Consider the following 24,779-nt stretch of genomic DNA (forward strand, 5'->3'; position numbering starts at 1 on the left):
GGCAACGTGAGCAGCTGAAGCTGAACCCATCCCTCCGCGTAGCTCCAGCTCCAGCCAGTGAAACGGCGGCCCTTGCAGCTGAAACCGAGCCAGGGTGCACCGCAGCACAGACGGTGATGTTCCAAGCAGGAGCGCAGTGCTGCGGCAGCCCCACCACCCCCAACGCGAGCAACGTCGGCAGAGCGCGCACCCGGCGTCGCCACGTCCTCCATGCGTATCAATGCGCAGGGCTCCGGGAGGGCAACGCCGCGAGATTCCCATCCCACTCCACCAACCCAAGGTACCGATAGGCTGGGAAGGCAGGCACCGTGTCCTTTTCCCCGCGAGTGGCAAACGTCAAACCTGTGACGAAGCAAATCTACCAGCGGGTGCGCAGCACAAAAAAAAGCCCTCTCCCTTGAAGCCGGCGCGGCCGGAGCCCATCGGATCGTGACGCCGTATCGGTAGCCTGCCGGTTAGCGCGCAACCCATCCCGTTGCAATCGAATCGGGTCGCGGCCGCCGAGCGGTCCGGCAAGCGAGCGCCCGATGCTGCAGCGGTGGGGAAGCTGCTTCTCGGGCCGCGCCGACGCCCGCGTGGGCGGGCGCGCGCCGGAGGAGCCGGAGCCGGAGGTCTTCTCCTTCGCCGACCCCTTCCCGACGTGGCCCCCAGGTCAGTGACGCCCCCATCCTCCCCCGTCTTCGGGTTTCGATTTTGTCGGTGTCTCCGCTTGTGATTATCTTATCCATCCACCGGATCGCGTAATGCTTACCGCTAGAATGCTAGATTGTTTCCACGAGTGCGAGTGGTGGTTACCATTGTTGATTAGTTGATCAATCAATTCCGCGCGTGGCATTGTTGCAGGTGGGGGATTCGCGCAGGGGAGGATGTGCATCGGCGGAGGGGCGCTGGAGCTCGCTGCGGCCACCGCCTTCCAGAAGATCTGCACCCTGTCGTCGCCGCGGCGCGGCGGCAGCGCCACCTTCTACCGGCCGCTCGGCGTCCCCGAGGGCTTCTCCCTCCTCGGCCACTACTGCCAGCCCAACTGCCGCCCGCTCCACGGCCACCTACTCGTCGCGAGGGTGGGCGCGCGCCCGGCCAATGGCCCGCCTCAGCTTCCGCCGCTCTGCGCGCCGCGGGACTACGCGCTCGTCTGGGAATTCCGTACCCGTGGTGTCGGCAATGGCAACCGTAGCAATGCCGGCTACGGCTACGGCAGCAGCAACGCCTACTTCTGGCTCCCCGTTCCGCCGGAGGGGTACCGGGCGCTCGGGTGCATCGTCACGACGGACCCTCGCAAGCCGCCGCTCGACGAGGTGGGCTGCGTCCGCGCGGACCTCACGGACGAGTGCGAACCGCACGGGTCGCTGCTCCTCCTGCAGCTCGCGCGGCCGTCGTCGGCGTCCTGCGCGGCTTTCGCCGTGCGGGGCGTGAGGCCGGTGCACCGGGGGATGTGTGGGAGGGGCGTGGGCGTGGGGACCTTCTGCTGCGCTGCGGACGGGAGCTCCCCACAGGAGCAGGGCCTGGCGTGCCTGAGCAACGTCGAGCTCGACCTGTCGGCGATGCCAACCTTGGATCAGGCGCACGCGGTGATCCAGCACTACGGCCCCACGGTGTTCTTCCACCCCAAGGAGGTCTACCTGCCGTCGTCCGTCTCTTGGTTCTTCAAGAACGGAGCCACACTGTACAAGCGAGGGGGAGATGCCGTCGGCGAGGAGATCGACAGCGAGGGGTCCAACCTCCCGGGCGGCGGGTGCAACGACGGGGAGTACTGGATCGACATTCCCTGTGGCGAGCGGGGGCGCGCCGTCTGCCGCGGTGACGTCGACAGCGCGGAGCTGTACGCGCACGTGAAACCGGCCATGGGCGGGACGTGCACGGACGTGGCTATGTGGGTGTTCTGCCCGTTCAACGGCCCGGCGCGCCTCAAGTTCGGCGTGGTCAGTCTCCCGCTCGGCAAGACCGGGCGGCACATCGGTGACTGGGAGCACTTCACGCTCCGCGTCAGCAACCTCACCGGCGAGCTCATGGCCGTGTACTACTCGCAGCACAGCGGCGGGCACTGGGTGGACGCGTCCGCGCTGGAGTACATCGACGGCAACCGGCCCGTGGTGTACTCGTCCAGGAACGGGCACGCGAGCTACGCGTACCCCGGCGTGTACCTGCAGGGCTCGGCCGCGCTCGGGATCGGCATACGCAACGACGCCGCGCGCAGCAGGTTGTTCGTGGACTCCAGCGCCAGGTACCGCATCGTAGCGATGGAGTACCTGGGCGACGGCGCCGTCGCCGAGCCGCAGTGGCTGCAGTTCATGCGGGAGTGGGGGCCGACGGTGGTGTACAAGTCCAGGAAGCGGATGGAGCGGATGCTCCAGCGCCTGCCTCCCCGGCTCAGGTGTGGAGCGGAGAACATGCTGAACAAGATGCCGAACGAGCTGTCCAGGGAGGAAGGGCCGACCGGGCCCAAGGAGAAGAACAACTGGGAGGGAGACGAGAGATGGTAGGAGTAAGATTTTAAGATGTGTGTGGCTTGACATTGGCATTGATGAGCTTCACTGTAGAACAGCGATGATTGTGCTCTGACCAACGATTCTGATTATTGATTGCAATACAACTGTTAAGTTTGCGCAGTTTATTCATCCAACTGAAGTGAATATGTTCGAGTCAAAATATTATGTGATGCGCTTGGTAGTCAGAATTGCTGATTGATGACCTTCAGCAGTAGAAATGTGATATAAACATTGTTGCTCTGTAGCAAAAATTATGAACAAAGCCGACGTGTCTTTCTCTGCTACTGTATTTTGTCAAAAAAGACGTTTACAACAAGGGTCAGACGGAAAAAATGACCCCATTTTCCACTACCAATTTAACTGCAACTATAAGAACAGTTCGTATGAGTGCAACAGACAAAGGATTGCCCAGGAGGTTGCTGTAGCTGTGTTCATGTCCTCTTGTCGTCATCACTGCTCTCACTGCCATCGCTGCACGGGATAGCCATGGAAAGAAAACTATCAAGTGGTGTCCAACTCGATAAAACATGACAAACAATCATAAGCATCTACGATGTTGAAGGTAGTCGTACTAGATTAGCTAATCACACATACCTCTCCTCTTTAAGCTTTGCAATTTTCTTTACCTCCAAGCCTGTCATGCCCAGGTGCTTTTGCGCAGCCGTAACATTATCTGCCCCTGAAAACAGAGGTAGTAGCATCAATTTGTAAACAGTTCTTATCACAAAAGCACGGGTTCAATATCTATGAAACATACCAATTTATCATAATCCTATCTATGGTTTACCATAAGTTCACGAATGAGTTAACAGCACTAACAAGGAATTGTATGATATGGTAGCAGTAGGAAACAAAGACCAAGAAATGAAGTACCTTTAGTCAATTGGAAAACATGAAGGGCACAGCGTTCTGCAGCTAGACGTACGGGCGTGCTAGAATCCTTTAAAGCGTCTGCAATTGCTGGGCCTAATATCAAGTAATGTGTAGCAAGAGCTGAATGATTTATCTACAACAAGAAACCGTCATATTGCCACAATATCACCTAGAATAAAGTTAAAAGAGTTAAAAAGTGCACATTGAGATACAGATGCTCCAATTATGAACCTTTGCAGCAGCTTTGAGACAAGACAAAGATCTTCTCCTAACTTCACTTGAATCATCACGCAAGGCCAAGACAAGCAATTGAACAAGTTGCAAGGTGCCGGCTTCCGAATGCAACTGGAAACAGAGTAGCCGTCCCAGAGTTCTTGTAGAAACTTCACGAACAGGGAACTTCACAACACAGACATGAGTTACACATAAACATGCAATAATAGTATAAACAATCAAGATGTGCAACTGATCCAATACCTTGTCGTCTTTTAGAGCATCTTTCAGAAGATTAACAAGAGATGAAAATGATGCCGAGTGGCACAATTTTGATGGACAATGCATTGATATGGATGAGAAAGCTAACAAAGCACCATGCCTGGTACACCAGTTTGGTGAGGTGCTCATGTTCAACAGTATTTGCACGAAATCTGAAATCTCGATCTCCTCCATGTACTGTAAAAAAACATGCATATTGCAGTCAATAGACGTGGCCAAATTAAAGAGATAAGAAAATAGCATGGTTCTCCGAAATCTAACAGCAAGTTGACGCTTGAATGGACTGGAGAACATGATACATGATAGTTCCTTGAAAAAGGGTGTTGCTTTTCGATCAACTTTGAGCTCAAAATTGTAGCAGATTATCATGTACTGTGTTATTTTATTCCTCTAAATAAGGCAATATAAGTAACCAATTTTGTTAGCTTGTGTTGCTTTGCTGCATTACTCATCAAATGTACAGATACTTAAGTTTGTTTTTGCCTAAACAGAAGGTTTTGGGTCTGCTGCCAGAAACACGTTGAACATGTTTTGTTAGACGCTATTTTATAGGTTAAATAATGTACAGTAGAATTCAGACTGAAGTCTTTCTAAAATATGCAGACTTGAAATTGTAGTCATCCCATCAGTGCACAGAATCTAGCAGCATTCATCCGTTCTGGAATGCATCAGTAGGGGAGCAAGTAGCAATTGCATCTCTAACAAATCCACATTCTCTCATTGTAATGGGATTTCTCATTTGATAATCTTGATTTAAATGTTGCCTTTTTATTTTTCTATTTCCACAGGGCTTGAATTTGTCCTATATTTCTTTTACAACAGTCAACAGGCTGTAGTTTTTCTTTTATTACAGCTCAAACACTAGTTAGATGAAAATGATAAATTATTTATGATAGCGTCAACTTTTATGCTACATCAAGAATAGACAAGTAAAGATGGATACATAAAATAGAAGATTTACCATTACCTGAGACACTGTACCAATTACTTTTGCAGCACAACTGCGGACATCATCAGCATCAGCCTGCAGCAGATCTTTGAGAAGAGCACAACCACGTGATCTTATTGCAGAGCTAACACTTTTGCCAGCATGCTTGATAACACCTTTAAGCGCAGAAAGCACGCTTTCTTTAACAGATTCATCTCCTGACTGAAAAAGAAAAAAAATAAATTACTTTTGAGCCAGTGATGACATTTTCTCACTCACACACAAAAAGGAAAAGAGACAGAACATCCACACAACCTGCAACATGGAAAGAAGATCGCTAACTAAAGGATCCACTCGTGTGCTAAGAGCACTAAGCTTTCCAAGAGCAGCTGCCGCCCTCGTACGGACAGACCTGCGATTGAATATATTCACGTGTGGAGGTAAAGAACTAACTGAAAGCTGCAGAATAAGAAGATAACACTAACCTATTGTTATCCTGTAGACATTTCACAAATGTAGTCTGAAGTTGTGGAAGGAAGGGCTTAAGTGCAATTCCTCCTTTAGTGATGATGATTGTGAGGGTTGATAGGATAGCCGACTTAACTTGCCATGGAAATCGGTCGCCAAGGATGCGAATAAGAGGTCTAAAAAAACTGGATTAGAGCAACAATGCCAAAATGCTATAGACCAAAAAATCAATCAACCTAGCATGAAAGCAAATACGAGATAGAGCCAGTTTTGACAGTGTGTTTAGAAGGCTGTTTTGTTTCTGGGCCATGCTTAGGGGAGCCTGAGTGGCTTTTGGATTCTAGTTGTTGAGCAGGCTCAAAAGCCACCTGCTTGGGGGCTCTTCTCCAAGGGAAAAGGTAGGGAAGAAAAGCTCCACCTTACAGGGCCACACAATTACCTGCCTGTATTTGCTTTGTTCCAAGTATGCTAATATGGTAAGTAAACAAAACAAAAGCTTTCCCCTCAAAAAAAAGGTAAACAAAGCAAAAGTTACAACTTAGCAGCAAAAATAATGTGAAAACATAATTCACTCTGTGGTATTTAGGTTATGTTTTGAAATTTTGATTTGGCTATATAGGTACGCATATGGTTTACAAAATGTTCCATGCAGCCCCTTCTGGGACAGGTAAGAATAGTTCGTTAATGCATTCCAGGATTTAAATAAGACTTATGGTAAAGCAGCAGATAGGTGCGAAAATTTAACAAATGATTATTCCATATAAAATAGCAGATAGAGCAGATCAAAGCATCAATACTAGACCTATAAGTAACATAAAACTTGTGGTGCAAATGCAAAACACTTGCGAAGTGTATTGCCCTTTCATTTCATTAAATCTGTCAGTTTCTTCAGTGCATATCTCTTTTTTTTTTAAAGTGCCATGCAAGGAGCTCTTCAACTCAGCAGATGGACAGGTTGTAATATGGAGTCAGCTATATGTAGTTGGGCTTCTCTTAGCAGAGCTAGCACATCACGTACGCGAAAAAAAAAGGGACAATCGTTAAAACTGAGGCTATTTCAAGAAGATAAAAGCCATACCCTGTAATTGGAACAACAACCTCCTTAAGAGTCTTCTCACTAGTCACATCAATTAACTCTCCGAGACCTTCAGCCGCCTGTTCCTTTATCTCGGCTGACCCACTAATCAAACCCTGGAGTTCAACAGAAAGATGTGTCAAATGTGCTCAAGCCTGAAATTGATGACAAGAAAACAAAACAAGACTAGTCTAATTTCGTGATGCACATTCTTATAGTAGGTACATTATTGTAATTAAAAAAGTTCACAAGTAAATACCTGCTGAAATATAGGAAGAAAAGGCTGCAGTGCTTTAGGAAGACATAAGCCAGGCAGAAGCACAGGCACACCCTGAAACCGAACATGAAATTATTAGTCTAGGACTGAAAATCAATCTAAAAATTTTAGTGCAAACGAAAAACTTGTGGCTAGGTTTTTTTCTCCTTTAGAGCTAGGAGGGAACTGCAACAAGTCCATAGCACAAATGTTAGTAGTTCGAATCAAAGTAGCACCTTCCGCCTTCTGCGTTCTTTATCCCTGGCTGTAGAGACAGCATCGCGCAATAGTTTTATATGTGTAGGAAGTTGTTCCTTTGGAATTGAGCCAACAACTCTTGAAAATGCTTCCAAAGCAGCCTGTTGACAATGGTAAGTAAATAAGTCACAAAAGAGGAGAAGTGGAACAATAGAGTAGGGATGGCTGGTACTCACTGATACAGTAGCCTTGTCTGTATCGCTCAACAAAATAATTAGGGTTGACATCATATCAGGAGCTTCATCAGCCAAATATAATTTGGTACTTTTAAAGAGGAAACCAATTAGATAGGCTGAACCCCGCCTCATAGATGCCTGCAGGCAAATAATTTATTAAAACACCAGAACAAAAAGCAGGCTTAACATTATTCCAACTCCCAAATGAAAATGTCTTGGGCCAAACTACCTGACTGTCATTGACTCCTTTTAGAAGCTCAGGTATCAACGTTTCAACTCCTTCCTCATCAATAACCAATAAAACAGTTTCAGCAGCTTTCCTGGATGAGTTTTGTACATCCTATAGAGATGAGAGAAGGAAAAGGTGAGCAACAACAGAACATACAACTAGCATTCCTACAATGGATTCTCAAGCATGAGTTAAACGCATAAAAAAATGTGTCTAAATAGAAATAATGAATCACACGAATAGGAAATTAGTTAGATGCCTAGATATAAAGTGTTTGTGTTCAGAATGCATCTCACCGCATCTTCATCATCCATAGCAAGAATCAATGCTGGGAGGACTGTTACAATATATGAATTCAAACCCGGCCCAGCAACCTCTGCTAGAGCTCCCAATGCATGTGCATTGAATGAACTGCACCGATAAAGTAATTTGTCAAAAAAAAAAAGGTTGGCCTCAATATAAATAAACAGTGCAATATCAGTAGTCAACTCACGAAAGGGGGGGCTGGACTAATTTGGGCAATATATGGGGCAAAACAGCTGCAGTTCTGACACTGTAAAATCAGATCAAAAGGTCAATTTGTCTAGAGTTCAAAGTCAGACATCTAATTTCACCAAACAAACGAGACAAAAAAAAACCTTAGAATCTGCTTTAGACCATCAAGGGCAGTTGCAGATGTATCATCATCTTCCAAAGCCCGCAGTAGTGTGGGGACAATCTCATCAATGGCTTGCAGTCCAGCACTCTATAAAAGGTGAAAAGATAAAAAATGAAACATGACAAGTCATCCAGAATATCTGGATAGGTTCAGATCAAATACCTTATATAGAGTACTAAACGCTAACCCAGCAGATTCACGAACCTCTTGGGTGCTGTTAAGAATAGATACTACTAAATGAGACGTCAGTATAACAAAAAAAGGTACAACCAAAAAACAGACCTGTCACATAGAGCAGTACGAATGGTAGGAATAAGTTCATCCATAAAACTTAATAGCTGATGTTTTCCAGCGCTACCCATAACCTCACTCAAACCAATGCAAACTCCCTGAAAAGCGAAAAATTAGGAGTATATAGATCATTTCAAGATTGTATATTCAACAAAATAAATAGTTTGTTCAAAATAAGTTAACAAAAACACATCAAGGTAACGCCTGCAAAGGGAACTTCTGGACTTTTTAGATGAAAGGAGATTTATTTCAAGATGAAATAATGTTCTGCCCACTGCTCCAAGCAGGTCCGCTTGGCCATTACACTTCTGGACTAGCAGGGATTTTGATAGGAAAACATAATTAAAAAACTATGAATATTTTGGCCTCAATTTCTACAAGAAAATAAAATGTCACTGTAATCCTCGGAAGAATTGTGGAAGGTCCATGAAACTCCTAAATCCCAGCCTTGATGGACCATTCCTGGATTGGGTCTAGTTATTGGGCCCATCAACCAGACCAGCAAGTTGGGGTGACCATTTTATTAAGAGAAATTAAATAATCAAATTCCAGGCATTTTCAGGCATCTGGATGGTTGACCATAAGCAGGTTGACTCAGTTGCCAAATCTAGTTGCCCTCCATAAACAAAATTGGCTAAGATAACTTACTTGTCTTCTGCCAGCATTTGGATCTTTGAGTCCTCGTGACAGGATTGGAATAATAGAGGGCAAAACTCTCTCACCAAGCTTCCTTACAAGCTCACCAAGTGCTCTCCCAGCGACCTGAAAAATGACAATACACAGCGAATTCAAACCCAGAATAACCCTCCACAAATGTCAAATAGCACATGGAATAGGTCAAACCTGCCGCCTTTCTGAGGAAGATGATGCAATTGATGAAATAAGTGTGTCCATAAGAACTGGCATTATCTCTTTCAGAGTTCGTGGAGTGTTCGCAACAATTGTCTTCCAAACATGTAGTGCAGCCTGGGAAGTCAAAAAAGAAAAACTTAAGAACAAGGATGTTCCGGGAATGCTTCACAGTGGCATGTTCTTGGCAGCATGACGGAAAAACAAACAACACTCACTAATTCTCACAAAGAGAGTTATTTAATGAAGATATCTAAGAATAAGCATACGTACCTGCCGAACGGTCAAGCTGACATCAGAACGGACCATATAAATGGCAGCAAGAACTTCGTTGCGTTTCTCCCTTCCAAGTACATCAATAATTGCAAGACCCTGAGCCTCTGTACTAGCACCTTCATCATCGCTTCCACCCTCAAGGATTGCCTTCCCAGAAGTTCCAGCCACCTAAAGATAGCAGTATTACAAGATGGTGCAGCATAATAAAGAGAACCCAATACCTGAATTCAGTAGTACATAAAGAAGGTATCGACCTTGAACAAGAGATCTCCAAGAAGTTCAACAGAACTTTGTCGGATACGCCAGTTGTCACTAAAGATCCCATCCTCGATAGCAGGAAGCAACAGAGGTAACGACCTATTCAACATCAAGAAAAAATCCACCATATATCAATAAGACAATAACATCGCTAAAAATCAGCAACTAACAAATTCAAAGAGGAGAGCATACGATGTTGCATAATGCTCCACAAAGACATGACCAGCAGAAAGTGCAGCATCACGAACAGATTCATTCTCATCAGCAAGCCCTGATAAGAGTGAATAATTAGAGAATCAATGTGATGAAAGCAGAGATAGGAATTCAACCATCTTACCATCTAATATAGAAGGAAGAACGGCCTGTAGATAGTTCTGAAAAACACCACCCAAGGACCTTGGCAAATACTGTAAAAAAAGATATAGCAGTAAAAAATAATGTACTATATTACACGGATATTAGTCATATGAGCACAGAAAAGAAAATAGGGATAAATTACGCGGAAAAGTGTAAGATGTCCATCGCGAACAGATGCCTTCTGATGGGAACAGTTACGGATGATATCAGGAAGAACATGATTAAAATAATCATGGCCAAGAGCAGCTAAAACCTGGAAATTGAAAATAATTAGCAAAAATGCATAATGATATGCTAAATGACTATTCTGATTGCACAATCTATCCATTGCATAAGCAGCCATCAAAACAACAAAAAACTTTAGTTTTCCTGGAACTCCCTTTGTGACGATCATACTGGACAAAGATAACTATGAATGAATTTCAGATGCAACAGAACAAAAACAGAAAAATAGACTTGTGCAGTTTTAGAAGGGACTATGTATATTAGTGTCCAATCCTCAACATCCATGCAACAGGATAAAAATCAGAACTGTACTTGCTCTGATTTTAGGGCCGGTTCTATTTCTTTCAAAAAAAATGCAACAAAAACTAGAACACATGCCGATTGCAGTAGGTGCTCCCATGAGAATTGAAAACAAAACTCGCCCCATTATAACATACTCTGCTAGGTTAAAATAAAAGAAATGTCATACTACAAACAAGACCTCAAGGCAGGCGAAAAAAGAAAGACCAACCTCACTCAGTCCCTGGGCAGCTCCAGATCTTTCGACGTTACTATTATCCGATTTGAGTGTATCTAATAACCATGGCACAAGATCTGGGAAGATTTCTTCACCCATTCCTCTTATAAGAGATCCAAGAGCTCGAGCTGCCACTGCCCTGACTTCAGGTATAGGATCCACTAGAACCTGCAAGATGAAGTCAAGCAGAGTACAAGAAGCAAGGAAACTTCACTCAATTAAATCAACTTCTATCAGCAGTTGCTTACTAGTGTGGCGTATGCAACATAGGCAGAAAACTTACCTTCTTAACTTCTGGTAGGAGCAATCCAATGTATGGGATCATATCCTTTGATTCTGTAACTAAAGAGGACATGTTTCCAACAATTTGAGCAGCTTTCTTCTTAGTGTCAACACCCCTCTCCCTCAATCCTCTATGCACAATAGGCACAAGCAACGCAAGCGATGGTGCATCTATTGAGTTAATAAAAGTAGTCTGCCAAAAAAAAGAGGCAGAGGATGTAAAGCTAATCAATAATAACTACTCTTGATCCACAAAGTGATACAAGCACTTGAAAGTCAAAAGTCTGGGTGAACATCAACTGCAATCGTACTTTACCTGAAGAAGGATGTCAAGAGAGTGTTTAGTGTGGTCATTTGGATCCATCAAAGCAGACAGAAGAATAGGGACAAGTGCAGATATTTCAGGATTCTTTATGACACCGCCAACCTGTAAAATCAAATCAGTGTCCATTGGAGATAAGGCATAAAAACATCCCAGTTGCCATGGTAAACAAGCAAAAAATCACCTCCTGGAGAGCTGTCTGTCCTGCCACTTGGACTTTAGGATGTGTGTCTGTTAGTACCTGGCAAAGATATTGCATAATATATAAAACTTGATGCTAAGTTATATAGGCAGGTTATAAGCTCAAAAGACGAATTCCAAAATATACCTCTGTCAACTTTGGAACAATCTTCGGAAGACACTGAGATAACTGCTGAGGAGCACAATATGCCATAGCACCAAGAAGTTGAACACTGCTTTGCTTAGTACGCCATGCTTTATCATCTAGACCCTGGAAAAGCATACAAGATACTCATCTAAATATGTGATTTGAGGAAAACATACTGAGTGTATTAAACTAGCAAAATATATTCACTGTATGTTACCTTTAGAAGATTGATGTGACTTTGTATCATAATTTTTCAGTAGTATCAAATGTCTATTCATCTTCTATTAAAGAACTACCAAAAAATGTATAACACTACAAATGAAAAATAAAAAAGCAACATTGCCAAAACGTGATATAGAAATCATAAATGTAAGGTTAACAGATGGCCATTGAGGTGTTCTGCTCTTTTTAATTAATTAACTGAAAATTCATGGCTAGATAATGTAAAATACATGCATGCAACTATTAGCTTCTGGTGCCAACGGCCTATAGTAGCACAGCTAGAAAAAATGGTGAAATGGAGAAAGCTTTAATGATTGGGTCGAATTTCAATATATGACAAGATGAAGTGACCGACCGTACCCTACAGATCATTTGGAAACAATAAGCATTATAATTTGATAGCATCAAACAAGACATATTAATACCTTAAGAAGCGAAGGAAGGACGAGCTTCACACCATGACCGGTGAGCTGAGACATCATTGCCCGAGCAGCACACTCAGCAGCTTCACGCACTGCCACGACTTGATCAGAGAAAGACACGAGTATCAAGGGTAGCATTTGAATGACATACCTACAAGACAACAAACATAATGAATCACTTTGAATCTGGCCAACATTTTGTAGTAAAGGTGTCAAACTTACGGCTCGAATAGTCTGCCAAGCTTCTCACACAGACACTCGAATCCAAGTAAAGCTCCTTCACGAGATTTTGCTGACATTCTGGGCACACATAGACAAATTCAGTGCTATAACATTCAGCAATCAGAAAACTCCTGATACATTGAACACTTTACCAATCAAAGGTGAGAGCATATGATGACAATGACATGGCAAGAGAAACATACGAAACAAATACTAACCGCATGTTGCAAAAAATGCATGAGTGAGGCGCTAAGCCTTAAAATTTCCATTTTTAGAGGTGCAAATGAAGGCACTCAGGCACTCAGGCTAGGCGCAAAAAGAAAAAACATTCCCTGAAACCATCAAGATTAAAGGCCATGATTCAAGACAAACCGTCTTCACATGCCTAACGAGACAAGAAAAGTAATACAAAAAGGTTGCAGGCTGCAACACATGTTTTGGTGGAAAATTGTAATCAACATGGTGATTGGTGAATGCATCTACTAATTTTACCCATGAAGTCACTATGTAGCACTAATGAAAGAGGTCACAAAGTAGCCAACCTGTCTTCTAAACCTTGACGTATTGTTGCAGCAATACCGTACTTCTTCAAGGAAGAAATTCCAAATCCTTTAACCACCCCAGCAAGGCCAAAGGCTGCGCCACGTCGCTCACCATACTTTTCACATTTCATCATCCGATCCAAGAGTTTAGATACAAGAGCTTGAGCCTCTTCCTGGTTATAGAGAAGTGAACAATATAATCAAATGAACAAGAAAAAGAAAAGCATAAGAAAAGTAAGCACCAAAACATTATGAGGTCATCAATACAAAGACAAAAAACGATGGCGCAAAACACAACTCACATGTTTAGAAACCATAAGTGGGGACAAACAGTCTGAGACAGCCTGTTGAACTGCCTCTGATGGGGTGTTAAGGACTTCTAACAACTTCTCAATAACACTGTGAACTTTAGGATCATCCTGTTACAAATGTTATATTTAGAAATATGTATATATCTTTAAAATAAAAGATAGTTCAGTATCCATTGCTACCTTTGACAGATGTTTTGCAAGAGCACCAGTGAATATTACGACACCTTCCCTAACAAGATCATATGTTTCCTCATCTGATGCCTGTGATCAATGGATTATATATCAAATAAGGAAATCCATGAGCCATATCATAATTAAAACACATCTGTATAATTATTAGAGTGACTTACCCTTTTATTCAAGTAGCTCTCAAAAATAGGAAATAGCAAAGGAACATTTTCCTTTCCATGCTTATCAATAATAAGGATGCCAGCATTTATCATTCTACCACGAACATCCAAATTAGGATCAGCCTGTAAGTTCAGCAAAAGAAGCATTAAAATTTCAATTTAAGAGGCATTGCAATTATAAGATCCACAAAAAAAGGAAAAAAAAACTTACTAGGGCGCGTGATATGAGAAATGTCATGACAACAGGAAGATCACTGGAAGCCAAAACATCCGCAATCGAATGGAGTGCTAATGCAATACCCTGTCTTCCAAGCCAGTGTGTGTCTCCAAATTCAACTCTAGGTCCAAGATCACGAATGTATAAAGAGAAAAGGGTAGAAAGTGCATCCTGCCATGATACAATGCCGTCATCAGAAATCAGCACGAACTCATTGATCAAGATAGCTCCATTTGATTGCTTTGCAGTTAAATAGACACAATAACATTATTATGTACTTCGTACCCAAATACATGGCATTATAGCTTTTAAAATTTTTGTTATTATTACTAGTACCTTTATTATCATTATTGTTTTCACATCATCTTTTAGTTGGATCTTGTGGGTTTCATCTCTAGCCTATCCCCACTTGCTTGGGACAAAGGCTGTTGTTGTTGAATACATGTCATTCTATGATTTTGAGATGGATCTTTACCACTTGGTACTTATATACACTCCCTGTTTTAATGATCCACTTCCAGTTCCAATATCCTTTACCACACCAGAGTAACACATCATTCCAAGAGCAATAACTAACCTAATCCATTCTTTAAATGTGGGTAACATGCTCTTTTGTAAAGTGTGCCTTGGTTGTTGTGCAAAATCGTAGAACATCTATATAGTAGTATAGTACTATAGTAGCAGAGAGAGTACAAATGCAGAACAGGAATTCTGCACCTTTGGAGACTTACTTGCATTTTGTCTGGATTTTCATCCAATGCAGCAGCCAGAGCCTCAGCAGCGGCAGCACGAACATTATAATTTTTATGGGAAAGTGCATCAAAAATACCAGAATAATCAGTACAGACATCAAAACCAAAGCGGTCCCATAAATCCTCCGATAATTCAGCAACGACCTAAAAAAGGTACATGTGCCAATGAGCAAGAAAGTAAATGTTATTTCTTGTTCTAGAAACAACAAAAGGTTCAACATTTTTCAAGAACATAAAAAGGTTTAATAGAACAGTTCCATGCCAAATTTTGTAGGGATGCTTTTACAGACCTTTTCGGGGTCATGAGCAGCAATCCAGAGGTTTGTTGATACCTGCAAATCCCGTTGCACAGAGTGCATAGGAACACATTTTATAGCAGTTAAGCAGGCAAGCCTAACGTGCATTTCTTTTGCATACACTCCGACAAGAGCCTGAATAAAGAAAGGTGTAAGAATATCATAACAACAGATGAAATAAAATTAAGCTGAAGATTGGACTACAAAATAACAACCTGTGCTAACTCATTGCTTCGTAGACCCAGGCATAACTCATTCAGCATAGGCCCAACTGAAGGTTGGTAAGCAGGAACAGTGCTTAGCACATGATAAAGAACCTAGCGCCCAAAAAAATAAGATGGTGAGTAATTGGAGAATAAAACAAGGCAAATCATTAAGTCTGAAAGAACTAAGAATGTATAACTGATAACATCCTAGGCCGAGGAAGAGGTAGTATTGGATCCAGATGCATAGATAGTATGTGAAGCACATCATCATGAAGACACGTTTTTTTCGAAGAAAGAAGGATCCTTTCCATTATCTGAACCAGAAAGAAGTTAAATAAAAAAAAGGAGAAAAGGCAGGAAAGTCAATGTGGAAAGGAAAAGGTCAAGAGGAATAAAAATGAATTTATGATAGGACTAATGACAAATTGAAATATATACCGAAAAGATGAATGTAAATGAATCTGCTGGAAGAGGCCCTGCTTTGCATGCAATTATCAGCCCATTTACTATTTGTTCAAAGAGGCCAGCTGATGACTTCTTGCTATCTTCTTCCATGGCCACAGGCATAAGGTCCAAAACCATTTCAAAATCATTGACAGATATCACACGGATAGCAGCAGCAATCTCAGGTGCCCAATTGCAAAGAGGAGGGGCTGTGCAGCGAGCTAGCCTCAACATTGCACGAAATGCAGCATCACTTACTATTGCAGAACTTAGCAATGGTTCAACATAATTTACCTGCATGGCACACCATCAAGTTTTCAGCCACAACAGATATAATAAACACAAATGTACAACAATCATCGCAATACACAACCATGTTATTCGCCCCAAAAAAAGATATGGGGATCTAAAACCTAAAAGATTTCTTTAAAATATACTCTATAGCACATTGAATGACCCCATTGCACTATTTTAAATTGTATATCCGATGGCTTTGTCACATACTCAGATATGCCTAGTTTACATATTTGACTGTCCGTATTATGTACAATTGTTACTGCAAATTAACATACTAGTGTGTGTATTAAGAGACTGCAAACCTTCAGTCTATGTTAGACCCATAATTAACATTTCAGAAATATCAAAAACTCAAAATACCTCGCTTTGGAACAGGCACAAAAGAAGAAGTCAATTTCTGCTCAGTACAATACGATTTATTCATATTTTGGGCAGCTTTCTGACTTTGAATCTTTCATAATAAGGTGTGATCCAATTTGTTCAATTCTATTTCTGGAACTAGAAGTTTAGTATTACTCCCACTATCGAGCTAGACAAAATTCTGACAAACAAGATATATAAGTTGTCCAGTAACAGATTGAAAGAAAAAAATAGAAAAGGGAAGGAAAATATTGCTAACCAGAGAAGGCAGTTGACCATGAGTAAATATAGGATTAGCAATAGCCAATTCGCCAAGAGCATCCAACATTAAGGCAAGATTCTTCTGCACCTGCCCAACCTTCGCACGTACAGATGCTTCCTCCTTCAAAAGCAACTCTCTGGCCTCCTCTTTTGCAGTCTTGGCCTTGTCCACAGGAGCTGGAAAAAAATTAGACGTATTTTTTTATCAAATAACAGATTATATATAGCTTGTGTCAGAACTAAGAGCTTGAGAATTTGAGATACCAGTCTTTTTCGTAGATTTCCCAGATTCTCGCTTGCCAGTGCCCGTGGGCTCTCTCCTCTCAGTCTTTGCAGGGACACTAGATCGAGCAGTGTCCTACAAAATACAGCAAAGCCAAAATTTGTCATCCAGATTAGGTTAACAATAAGCCATTATCTACGAGCCAGATGCATGTAGCCTTCACACGTGAAAAAGTCCACATATCTAATAATATACTAAATCCAATTTTTCGTAGATTATTTGGCAAAGCCTCACAAAAGGCTGCATATTCACAACAAATTCCAATTAAAGTGATTCAGTAGTATAACTTGTAAGAACTAAACAAGAACAAAAAAAATACCACATCTTCATCGTCATATGCACGAAAACGCCCTTTTGCGAGTTTTGTATTTTTGGAAGCAACAGCCTCGGCAACATAAACTCCTTGCTCAGTTGACAAATGCCCCTCTGGAGTATAGAATATCTACATTGGATTTAGCAGAACTTGTAAGGCTCTGAAGCCTTGAAAAGAACTCTTGTGAAATAAGAAGAAATAAATAAAGGCACAAAAGCAACAACTATCAGGCCATCATTGCATGTGAACTAACAACCTCACATCAAAAAGATAGGCATTGGATTTATTTCAGCATTCAGCCTATCAAGACATAAGGTAGAGGATTTTTCAGCTTGTATTGCGGAACACAAGTGCATTAATATCTCCGAATATTCCAGTGGACAAGTTGTGCAGCGTGGGGAAATTGGTATGAACATTATCGGTATCATATGATGATAAAGTGAGCTAACTAAAGCTTATGGAACAAATGCAGCAACACAAATCGTTGCAGTGAGAGTAGAACAAAAAAAACAATTTCATGCATGTTTGTAGCAGCAAAAAAAACATTATACCAGTCCAAAAATGACTAGACATGGTCACATGGCATCATGTACTATTATAACCTAAATTCATAGCTTATCCATAACAAAGAGACTTTCAAGATTTTTTTATTTAAAATAAAATTTCATCAAGCCCTCGAAATTCACCTTAATATCATTCTCAGAAAAGCCATCGTGCAAAGTGCGCTCCTGGAGCCCTATGAAGTGCTGGAAAAAAATATCAATGTCAACAAAATGTTAGAAAAGGGGACTGCAGCTGTCATTGAGATAACAAAGAGATAAGATAATAGACCTTTTCAAACTCTAGAAATGTATCGTTGGGAGTAATTGTCATCAGTGTCGATAATGAACATAATGCTGCACGCTGTTCTTGCTCGTTAGAACTAAATAGACCATCCTGTGAAAGTAATTCCTGAAAAAAAAATATACTGCTTATTGACCCGAAAAATGACAACAGTGAGAAGGAAAATTGTATAATAGCAGCACAGCCAAAAATAATTTCCTGGAAGGAGTAGGCATGGTTGTGGCCCGCATTTTCTCAGCCAACGTGTTGGCAGGTGAAACAATTTATCAAATACAGAAACATCAAAACCAAGCTGGTCCGAAATTGACTTGGACCAACAGAACTAGTCAATTTCCCATATGAAACAGCCAAGACAAGACAGCCGTATTTTGGATTTTTCTTTCTTTTATAATTTTAATTTGTTTTCATATTTTCAAGAAATTAAAAAAAGCTGTCTTAAGTTATATGAATGCTAGCTTTGCGAAGATAGCCCAATACCATAATAAACTTGTATCAAAACCATCAAGAAACTACATGAACTTCTGTAGAGTAAACCAACCAAACTTAATCTCTCTTGTTCCAGGCAGTTTAAAATATGTACCTATTGTAACCAGGCCAGTAGCTGCCACTAAACAGCCTAATCCTAGTTGATAATGAATGATAACAAACATGCACTACATAGACTATTTTTATTATCATGTTCCACATCAATGCCATTTGACATGAACATAACAAGGTGTCATAGCCTAATATATGCTGGTGGCATTGCTAAAACAGTAGCACAAACAAACAAAATTTAAAATTAGCCTTCAAATAAAACAAGCCTATATATTTAAAAATTCAAAGTTTGCAATTACCTTGCAGATAACAGAAATGTTGGGAGAAATTAAGTCAACAAAGAAGATATGTTGTTGTCTCAACCTTCTTTGCAACCTCTGAAATCAGATGAACAAAGCAATCAGACATAAAAATGAACAGAACTACCGAAGATAGGTAGCAAGATCCAACCTTCCATATACCAGCTGGGCAAGTGGAACTGGAAACACAAGGGTGGTGGGAGCATAATATAAGTCGAGAATATGATCTCAAACTATGCTCGACAGCATAAGGTGCAATCAAAAACAAGCACTTCACAAGGACCTCAGTAGATGGAATGAATGGTACTTGCAAATCTGTAAAGATATCCATATCACTGGTTGAAAAAGAGAAGTGTCAGGATACGCAAATTTAGAGGGCTCATAAGAAGAAAAAGTAACAGCACAACCAAAAGCAGATGACTCCACAGAGAAGGTTAAAAATAAGAATACATAAGCATTCTTCAATAGGTCTAGAGGTGCATACCCTTGATTCAATATTGACAATCTCTCTCCAACTAATGACAACCAATTAGTAAATAAGAATAGAAGATCTTCAGCTAGGCCACCGGAGAATGACAGGACTTTCGTGGTAGCATCATAAGCTACCTTTCTGACTTCCCAACTTGGATGGCAAACTAGATATATTAGTAGCTGTACAAAAAGACAATGAATCAATACAAACTACAGCCATAGAGCTAATATCTGACGGGCAAAAAGTTCTCCAGTACTAAAAAAGCTAGATGAAAATATCCAGGTTTAAAAAAAAATCAGATTAGAAAGTCGAGACTCAACGGTTTGGAGCATTTTAGCCCATTATATGTACCTGCAGCAATGACTGGATAGAAAAATATTCTCGAACCCTGCAATTCAAATAATTAATTAAGCTGAGGACAGAAAAGAAAAGGTACTGGTCTAACGCATAAAAGCCAATTTAAGGAGGTGAATGCATCACCTGGAGAGATGCTCTACAAGCAGCGACTGAAGAAGGTCAACAACAGCTAAGCAATCATCATCTGCTAGTTTGGAAAGCTGCCAGAAGAAAATGCAGTGTTACATATACCTTACTACAAAAAGCTTTACTTTTGAGGTAAAATCAAAAGATGTGAAAACTTAGAACATTTAATGCCAATGATTACACTGAGGCACCAGAGTTTTTGTATTTGTTAATCACTCATTCTTCAAGCACAATTTATAATAAAAAAATCACATCAACAGATTCTAAAGAATAAAGAAAAAAGTGAGTGAGATGCTGAAGTACATCCCCTTCTTGTAACAATTTGGATATTAAAAAAACAAACTACTTCGATGATTTCATCATCAAGCAGCCATGCAAAGAAGACAATACAGAGTCTTAATCATTTTGCAGATTAACAAATTATTCTTGACGGAAATTCAAAGAACACTGGAGTTACCAGCTGTACGGAGATTAACGATGGTTCATTTTGAGCAATCAATGCCCAGAGCTTCTCCTTCAGAACAGCACCATCTGCATATTCAGCGAACTATATTTGTGACAAAAATGTAATTGCAAATATAAATAAAATATGCAGTTGGATAAAAGAGAACGTGTAGAAAACCTGCTTTTGTATCAACAGCAGCAAGCCTCGATACTGCAAGGAGTGCATAGATTCCATCCAGCCGCTGTGTTACCTTGCTGAAGCCAGCTTTTGACAACTGAATCAAATGATCCAATAAAGAAGTAACCTGAAGCACAACAATTTTATTAATAGTTAATATGCATCAATGTTTGCATTTCATCTGCGTTTAAAACACTCTTCCTTAGGCAAGAAAAGAAAGGGGAAAAAGATGAATGAAGAAGGAAGATGGTTCTTTTTGGAGACAAAACTGGAGGCAACCTCCATACCTTAGTCAAAGAATCAGACTTTTTGCATATGACTCGTATTAATTTTAGATGCCCCTTCCTCAAAGTATCTTTCTCTTTCAAGCCTGCAGATACAAATGAAACAACATCTGGTTGGACAGCTTCAGCTGATACCGAAGCCCAGGACCCTAACACTGATAGAATCGCCAGTTTCACCTCCTCAATACCTGTCACAAGATAGCAAAACTATGAATTGATGCCATTAGATGAGGGTACGAAGCATAGAATGGGACTATTGAACTTCACCATCATTCTTGTAACATGTTAGTAGGAAACTCGATACTGAGGGAGCAAGTCTGCATATTTGCTTTGGGGGAGATCTTGATAACTGCTCTAAAGCATTTATCATTCCAATTCTTTGGTATGGAAGTGACAGTTTCCCCTCTGAGCCTGCCCAAACCAAGTTTGCCAAGAGCTATATGAGTTACAGTACCAAATTACAAGCTGTGTTAAAAATGAGTTAAGCCGCAAGATGTAAAAAACATTAACACAAGATAATATGATAGGTCAACAGATTTAAGAAAATAAGAACTATATATGTACAACCTCCTAAAATTGCTTTGATAGCACTGAACATGGAAGGTAGAGTGTCTGGATCACTTGACTTCTCACTTAATGTTCCAACAATACTCAAAGCATTAATCCTCCTCTCTTCATCTAAATGTCGAGCCTGCTGCAGAACAACTGGCATAAATTCATTGGAATACTTGCTTAGGTCTAATCGAACTGTCTCTAGAAGATATCCAATAGATTGTAGCACGACTTCAGGATTTCTTTTCAGCATCCTTATGCATGATGGGACAACAGTATTTTTAAAATCCTCATGCCCAATGTCCAAGAAAAGAGACTTAAAAGCTTCAGTGGCTGCTTTCGACGGCCGGTCTTTTGAACTCAAGATGGTTTTGACATACAAATCAAGGAACAATGGCTGAAAGAAAAAGCAACAGATTGTCAAACATGTGAGAGAATCTACAAAAGGCTTCCAGAAAAATCAGGTCATACAGTAACATACTTTTAGGATGATTACATACATGCTCGTCCAATAACAACTGAAAACTGGTGGTCAAACATGGGGCTGAAGGTTTACCTTGTACTCAGCAGATAATGATGGTGCAGTAATAGTGAAATCCAGTACTAGATTCAAGAATGCAGGAAAATCCCTCGTTGAAATCCTCAAATCTCTGACCTCCTCTAAGTACATCTTATATATACTAATAGGCTGGAAAATGGAACAAGATAAGAAATGGGCACATTTCTGACTTGCACGCACTTATTTACTTATATCCAAAAAAATACCTCAGAGAAAAGATGGATGAATAACTGTTTGCAAGTCCGGCGCCGACGAAATGACCCATCCATAAGGACTTGACATAAGACTGATTGTGCATTGGCCAGTCTAGAGAAAGCACCTTTTGAAAGTGCGGCAAACTGGCTCCATTTCAGAAGATAGTGTGACCATCTGAGAAGCTTGAAGCTAGTAAGGGGGCTTGTAACCTTTAGATTCTTTTCCATAGATTGAACAAGCACCGCAGCAAATGGCTTCATGAAAGTGGGTTCACCAAGAGCCTGAATAACCATATCATCTACCGCTTTTCTTGATGCCCGATCATCATAAATAGGCAATGTCTGGAAAATGAGATCAACTAAAAGTGCGGTATCTGATGGTGACTCTGCACATAAAACACAAGTAATTTAATAAAAATGATTTCATAATGACCTCCTCTGTGAACATTGAATAAAAAATGAGCAGAAGAAGTATCAATTTATATGCACATGAAAATTTTGTCCGCGGAGGAATGCTAAAAAGGTTCCTTGTCAAAAAAAAGGGAAAAAAAACGAGATAGAGGTGTATTTCACCCAATCAATTGTCTAGGATAGTGGCATATACATTGTCTCAGGATCAGTGAATGCGTTTGAATGTTGTCAAAGTTTACCAAAAAAACTACCATGAGTTGGCAAATGCATGCTTATCAACATGGAAACATGGATCTAATGGCATAATAATATCCGATGATAACATTAAACAACATAGTATTTTTCGAAATTCATTAGTGCTAATGTTAGATGCTGGATACAAAATATTGGCAATTCTCTACACTCGGGATGCAAAGAGGATTCTAAGCTCTAGAACCTGGCCTACTTGCAAGTATACAGCTATTATATCACAGATCAAACAACTGGTGGTAACAACTCCCAACCCATAGCACCATGCCAGATTAACAATAGACTGAAATCATAGTGAAGCATAGCTTAAGCATAGGAGAAAGTAACTAGCAATCTAGTTGCAGCATCAGGAAGCGAAGGTGTTGGTATATGCTCTGTATAATGAATCCTAGTACGAGCTGAATAACGCTTTAATTCCATGGTAATCATGTATCTCACGGGAGGCTCTGGTTGCACTACACGTCTGTTAAACTAACATTCGAGCTAGTTCAAATTGTTGAACCTGAATAGGATAGGCCGTTAACATGAGTCGGCGTGTCTTGCAGTGGACACTATAGGTTGTCCAACAGAATCGACCATGGGACAGCCCTTCTGCAATAAGGCATGTGCTTCAAGACTATACCAAATCTCGGTGCAAAACAATGGAGGTCAGCAGCTTAACAGTAAAGCAATCGCTTGAATGAAGGAGAATTAGCAGCATGTTTTGTCTACAAGCTCCATTCACTTGTTTAAAACTCGCATGCAGAACAGGACGTTTAGGTCTATGCAATAAAATGCAACTCCAGAAACTACACAGCTACTGAGTGCTGACATATCTATGATCTCAACAACTACAATTACACCAGAGATCACAGGGGGCAAAACGAGTAGATAATGCATCGGAAAACAGATAGGGTCATAGAAGCACAGCAAAGCGACGCGCTAATCTCAGTCGAAAGTCCGCACAGGCTACCGAGCACATCTGCACAATAGAGAGAAGCCAACTAGCAACGATCCGCATCAAGTTAATCAGAATTGAGCAAGCGAGCAAAGACGCAACACCTCACGGTCGATGGGGAGATCCAGCTCGAGCAAATCGAAGCGAAACCACCGTCAAAAGTTCGTCCGATCGCAGAGCCCCTCGCTCGAAAAAGTAAGCACGGGAACGAGCAGAGATGAAAGAGAGAGGGACCAAAATTCGCGGACGACGGCGAACGGGCGAACCATAGAGGGAAGAGCGGAGGCGATGAAGGGGTGGGTACCTGAGGCCTTCGCGAGGAGAGGGGGCAGGGTGTGGCGGAAGAGGCGGAGGCGGCGCTTGGCGGAGGAGGTGGAGACCTCGGCGGCGGCGGCGCGCAGCACCTCCTCCACTGCCGTCTCCTGCGCTCCCATTCCGTGGAGGCGGCGGCGGCTTGATGGGCTAAGCAGGTGTTCGTCCAAGGACTGCGCAGCCGCAGGGTTGGGAAGGACTCCGCACTTCCGCAGGGTTTAAGTCTACACAAGAAATGTCTTGCTGCCTTGTGGGGCCAAGCGTTCGTTCGTGTTCTTTGTGGATCCGCTGTGTAAGTGGCTAAGGGCAGCACTGGGTCCCAGTAGTCAGCAGTGGTTAACGGAGCGTGATTCCTAGGGCTGTGTAAAGAAGTCTTCAGAAGTCATTCACAACTAAAGACGTCCAAATGAGTCATGTCTATTGGGTCGGCCCGAGGTACGGTACTATAGGCACGGCTCGATTACCGATGGGCCGGGCTGGCACGGCATGACGCCACGAGTCGTGCCTGGGTCGAGCGCGCGGCACGACGGGCCGGCACGGCACGGCCCGGTCAAGTCGGGCTGGCACGGGCACGGCCCAGCCGGGGCCGGTACGGCCCGATACGGTTCGGCCCGGCACTATTTTCTATTTTTTTATTTATATTTTTAATATTTTTAGCTATTTTTAAATATTTTTTATCTATTTTTAAATATTTTTTTATCTATTTTTTTATATTTTTTATCTATTTTCTATATATTTTTTATGTATTTTTTCATTTTTTTTATATTTTTTTATCTATTTCGGCCCGTCGGACTAACCGGACCGTCGGGCCGAAATCGTGCCCGGGCCGACCAGGCACGGCACGGTCACCGACGGGCCGTGCCGTGGGCCGAGGGGAAGGCACGCGGGCCGGCACGGCACGGCCCGTTACTGTAGATGGG

General features: G+C 42.0%; 2 protein-coding genes across 2 annotated transcripts; one reads left to right on the plus strand and one right to left on the minus strand.

Annotated features, from left to right (window-relative positions):
* Nucleotides 1-2,770, plus strand: LOC133915564 (hypothetical protein At1g04090-like). Its single transcript, XM_062358774.1, has 2 exons — nt 1-651; nt 844-2,770. The coding sequence occupies exons 1-2, from the start codon at nt 528-530 to the stop codon at nt 2,478-2,480; spliced, it is 1,761 nt and encodes a 586-aa protein (XP_062214758.1). The 5' UTR covers nt 1-527; the 3' UTR covers nt 2,481-2,770.
* On the minus strand, nt 2,666-24,062 carry LOC133915563 (protein ILITYHIA-like). The gene is made up of 60 exons (XM_062358773.1): nt 23,852-24,062; nt 21,963-22,336; nt 21,754-21,885; nt 21,213-21,594; nt 20,913-21,056; nt 20,649-20,833; nt 20,362-20,488; nt 20,197-20,270; nt 19,737-19,813; nt 19,608-19,644; nt 19,269-19,435; nt 18,936-19,119; nt 18,785-18,862; nt 17,937-18,056; nt 17,792-17,851; nt 17,112-17,234; nt 16,774-16,867; nt 16,508-16,686; nt 15,586-15,885; nt 15,345-15,461; nt 15,157-15,258; nt 14,936-15,076; nt 14,625-14,789; nt 13,888-14,064; nt 13,677-13,799; nt 13,507-13,587; nt 13,318-13,434; nt 13,016-13,188; nt 12,474-12,551; nt 12,255-12,402; nt 11,608-11,730; nt 11,464-11,520; nt 11,274-11,384; nt 10,959-11,150; nt 10,670-10,843; nt 10,076-10,186; nt 9,914-9,983; nt 9,769-9,847; nt 9,573-9,675; nt 9,316-9,486; nt 9,037-9,159; nt 8,842-8,955; nt 8,185-8,291; nt 8,065-8,116; nt 7,883-7,989; nt 7,738-7,797; nt 7,541-7,655; nt 7,245-7,355; nt 7,016-7,153; nt 6,818-6,940; nt 6,585-6,656; nt 6,329-6,441; nt 5,268-5,426; nt 5,098-5,194; nt 4,822-5,004; nt 3,837-4,031; nt 3,591-3,758; nt 3,360-3,492; nt 3,081-3,165; nt 2,666-2,957 (listed from the first exon to the last, which is right to left on the minus strand). Exons 1-60 carry the CDS (start codon nt 23,979-23,981, stop codon nt 2,918-2,920), a joined length of 7,875 nt encoding a protein of 2,624 aa, XP_062214757.1. The 5' UTR covers nt 23,982-24,062; the 3' UTR covers nt 2,666-2,917.
* Nucleotides 24,063-24,779: the final 717 nt, after the last annotated feature.

This window comes from Phragmites australis, chromosome 4 (assembly GCF_958298935.1).
Source record: "Phragmites australis chromosome 4, lpPhrAust1.1, whole genome shotgun sequence".
In the NCBI taxonomy this organism is placed as follows: Eukaryota; Viridiplantae; Streptophyta; class Magnoliopsida; order Poales; family Poaceae; genus Phragmites; species Phragmites australis.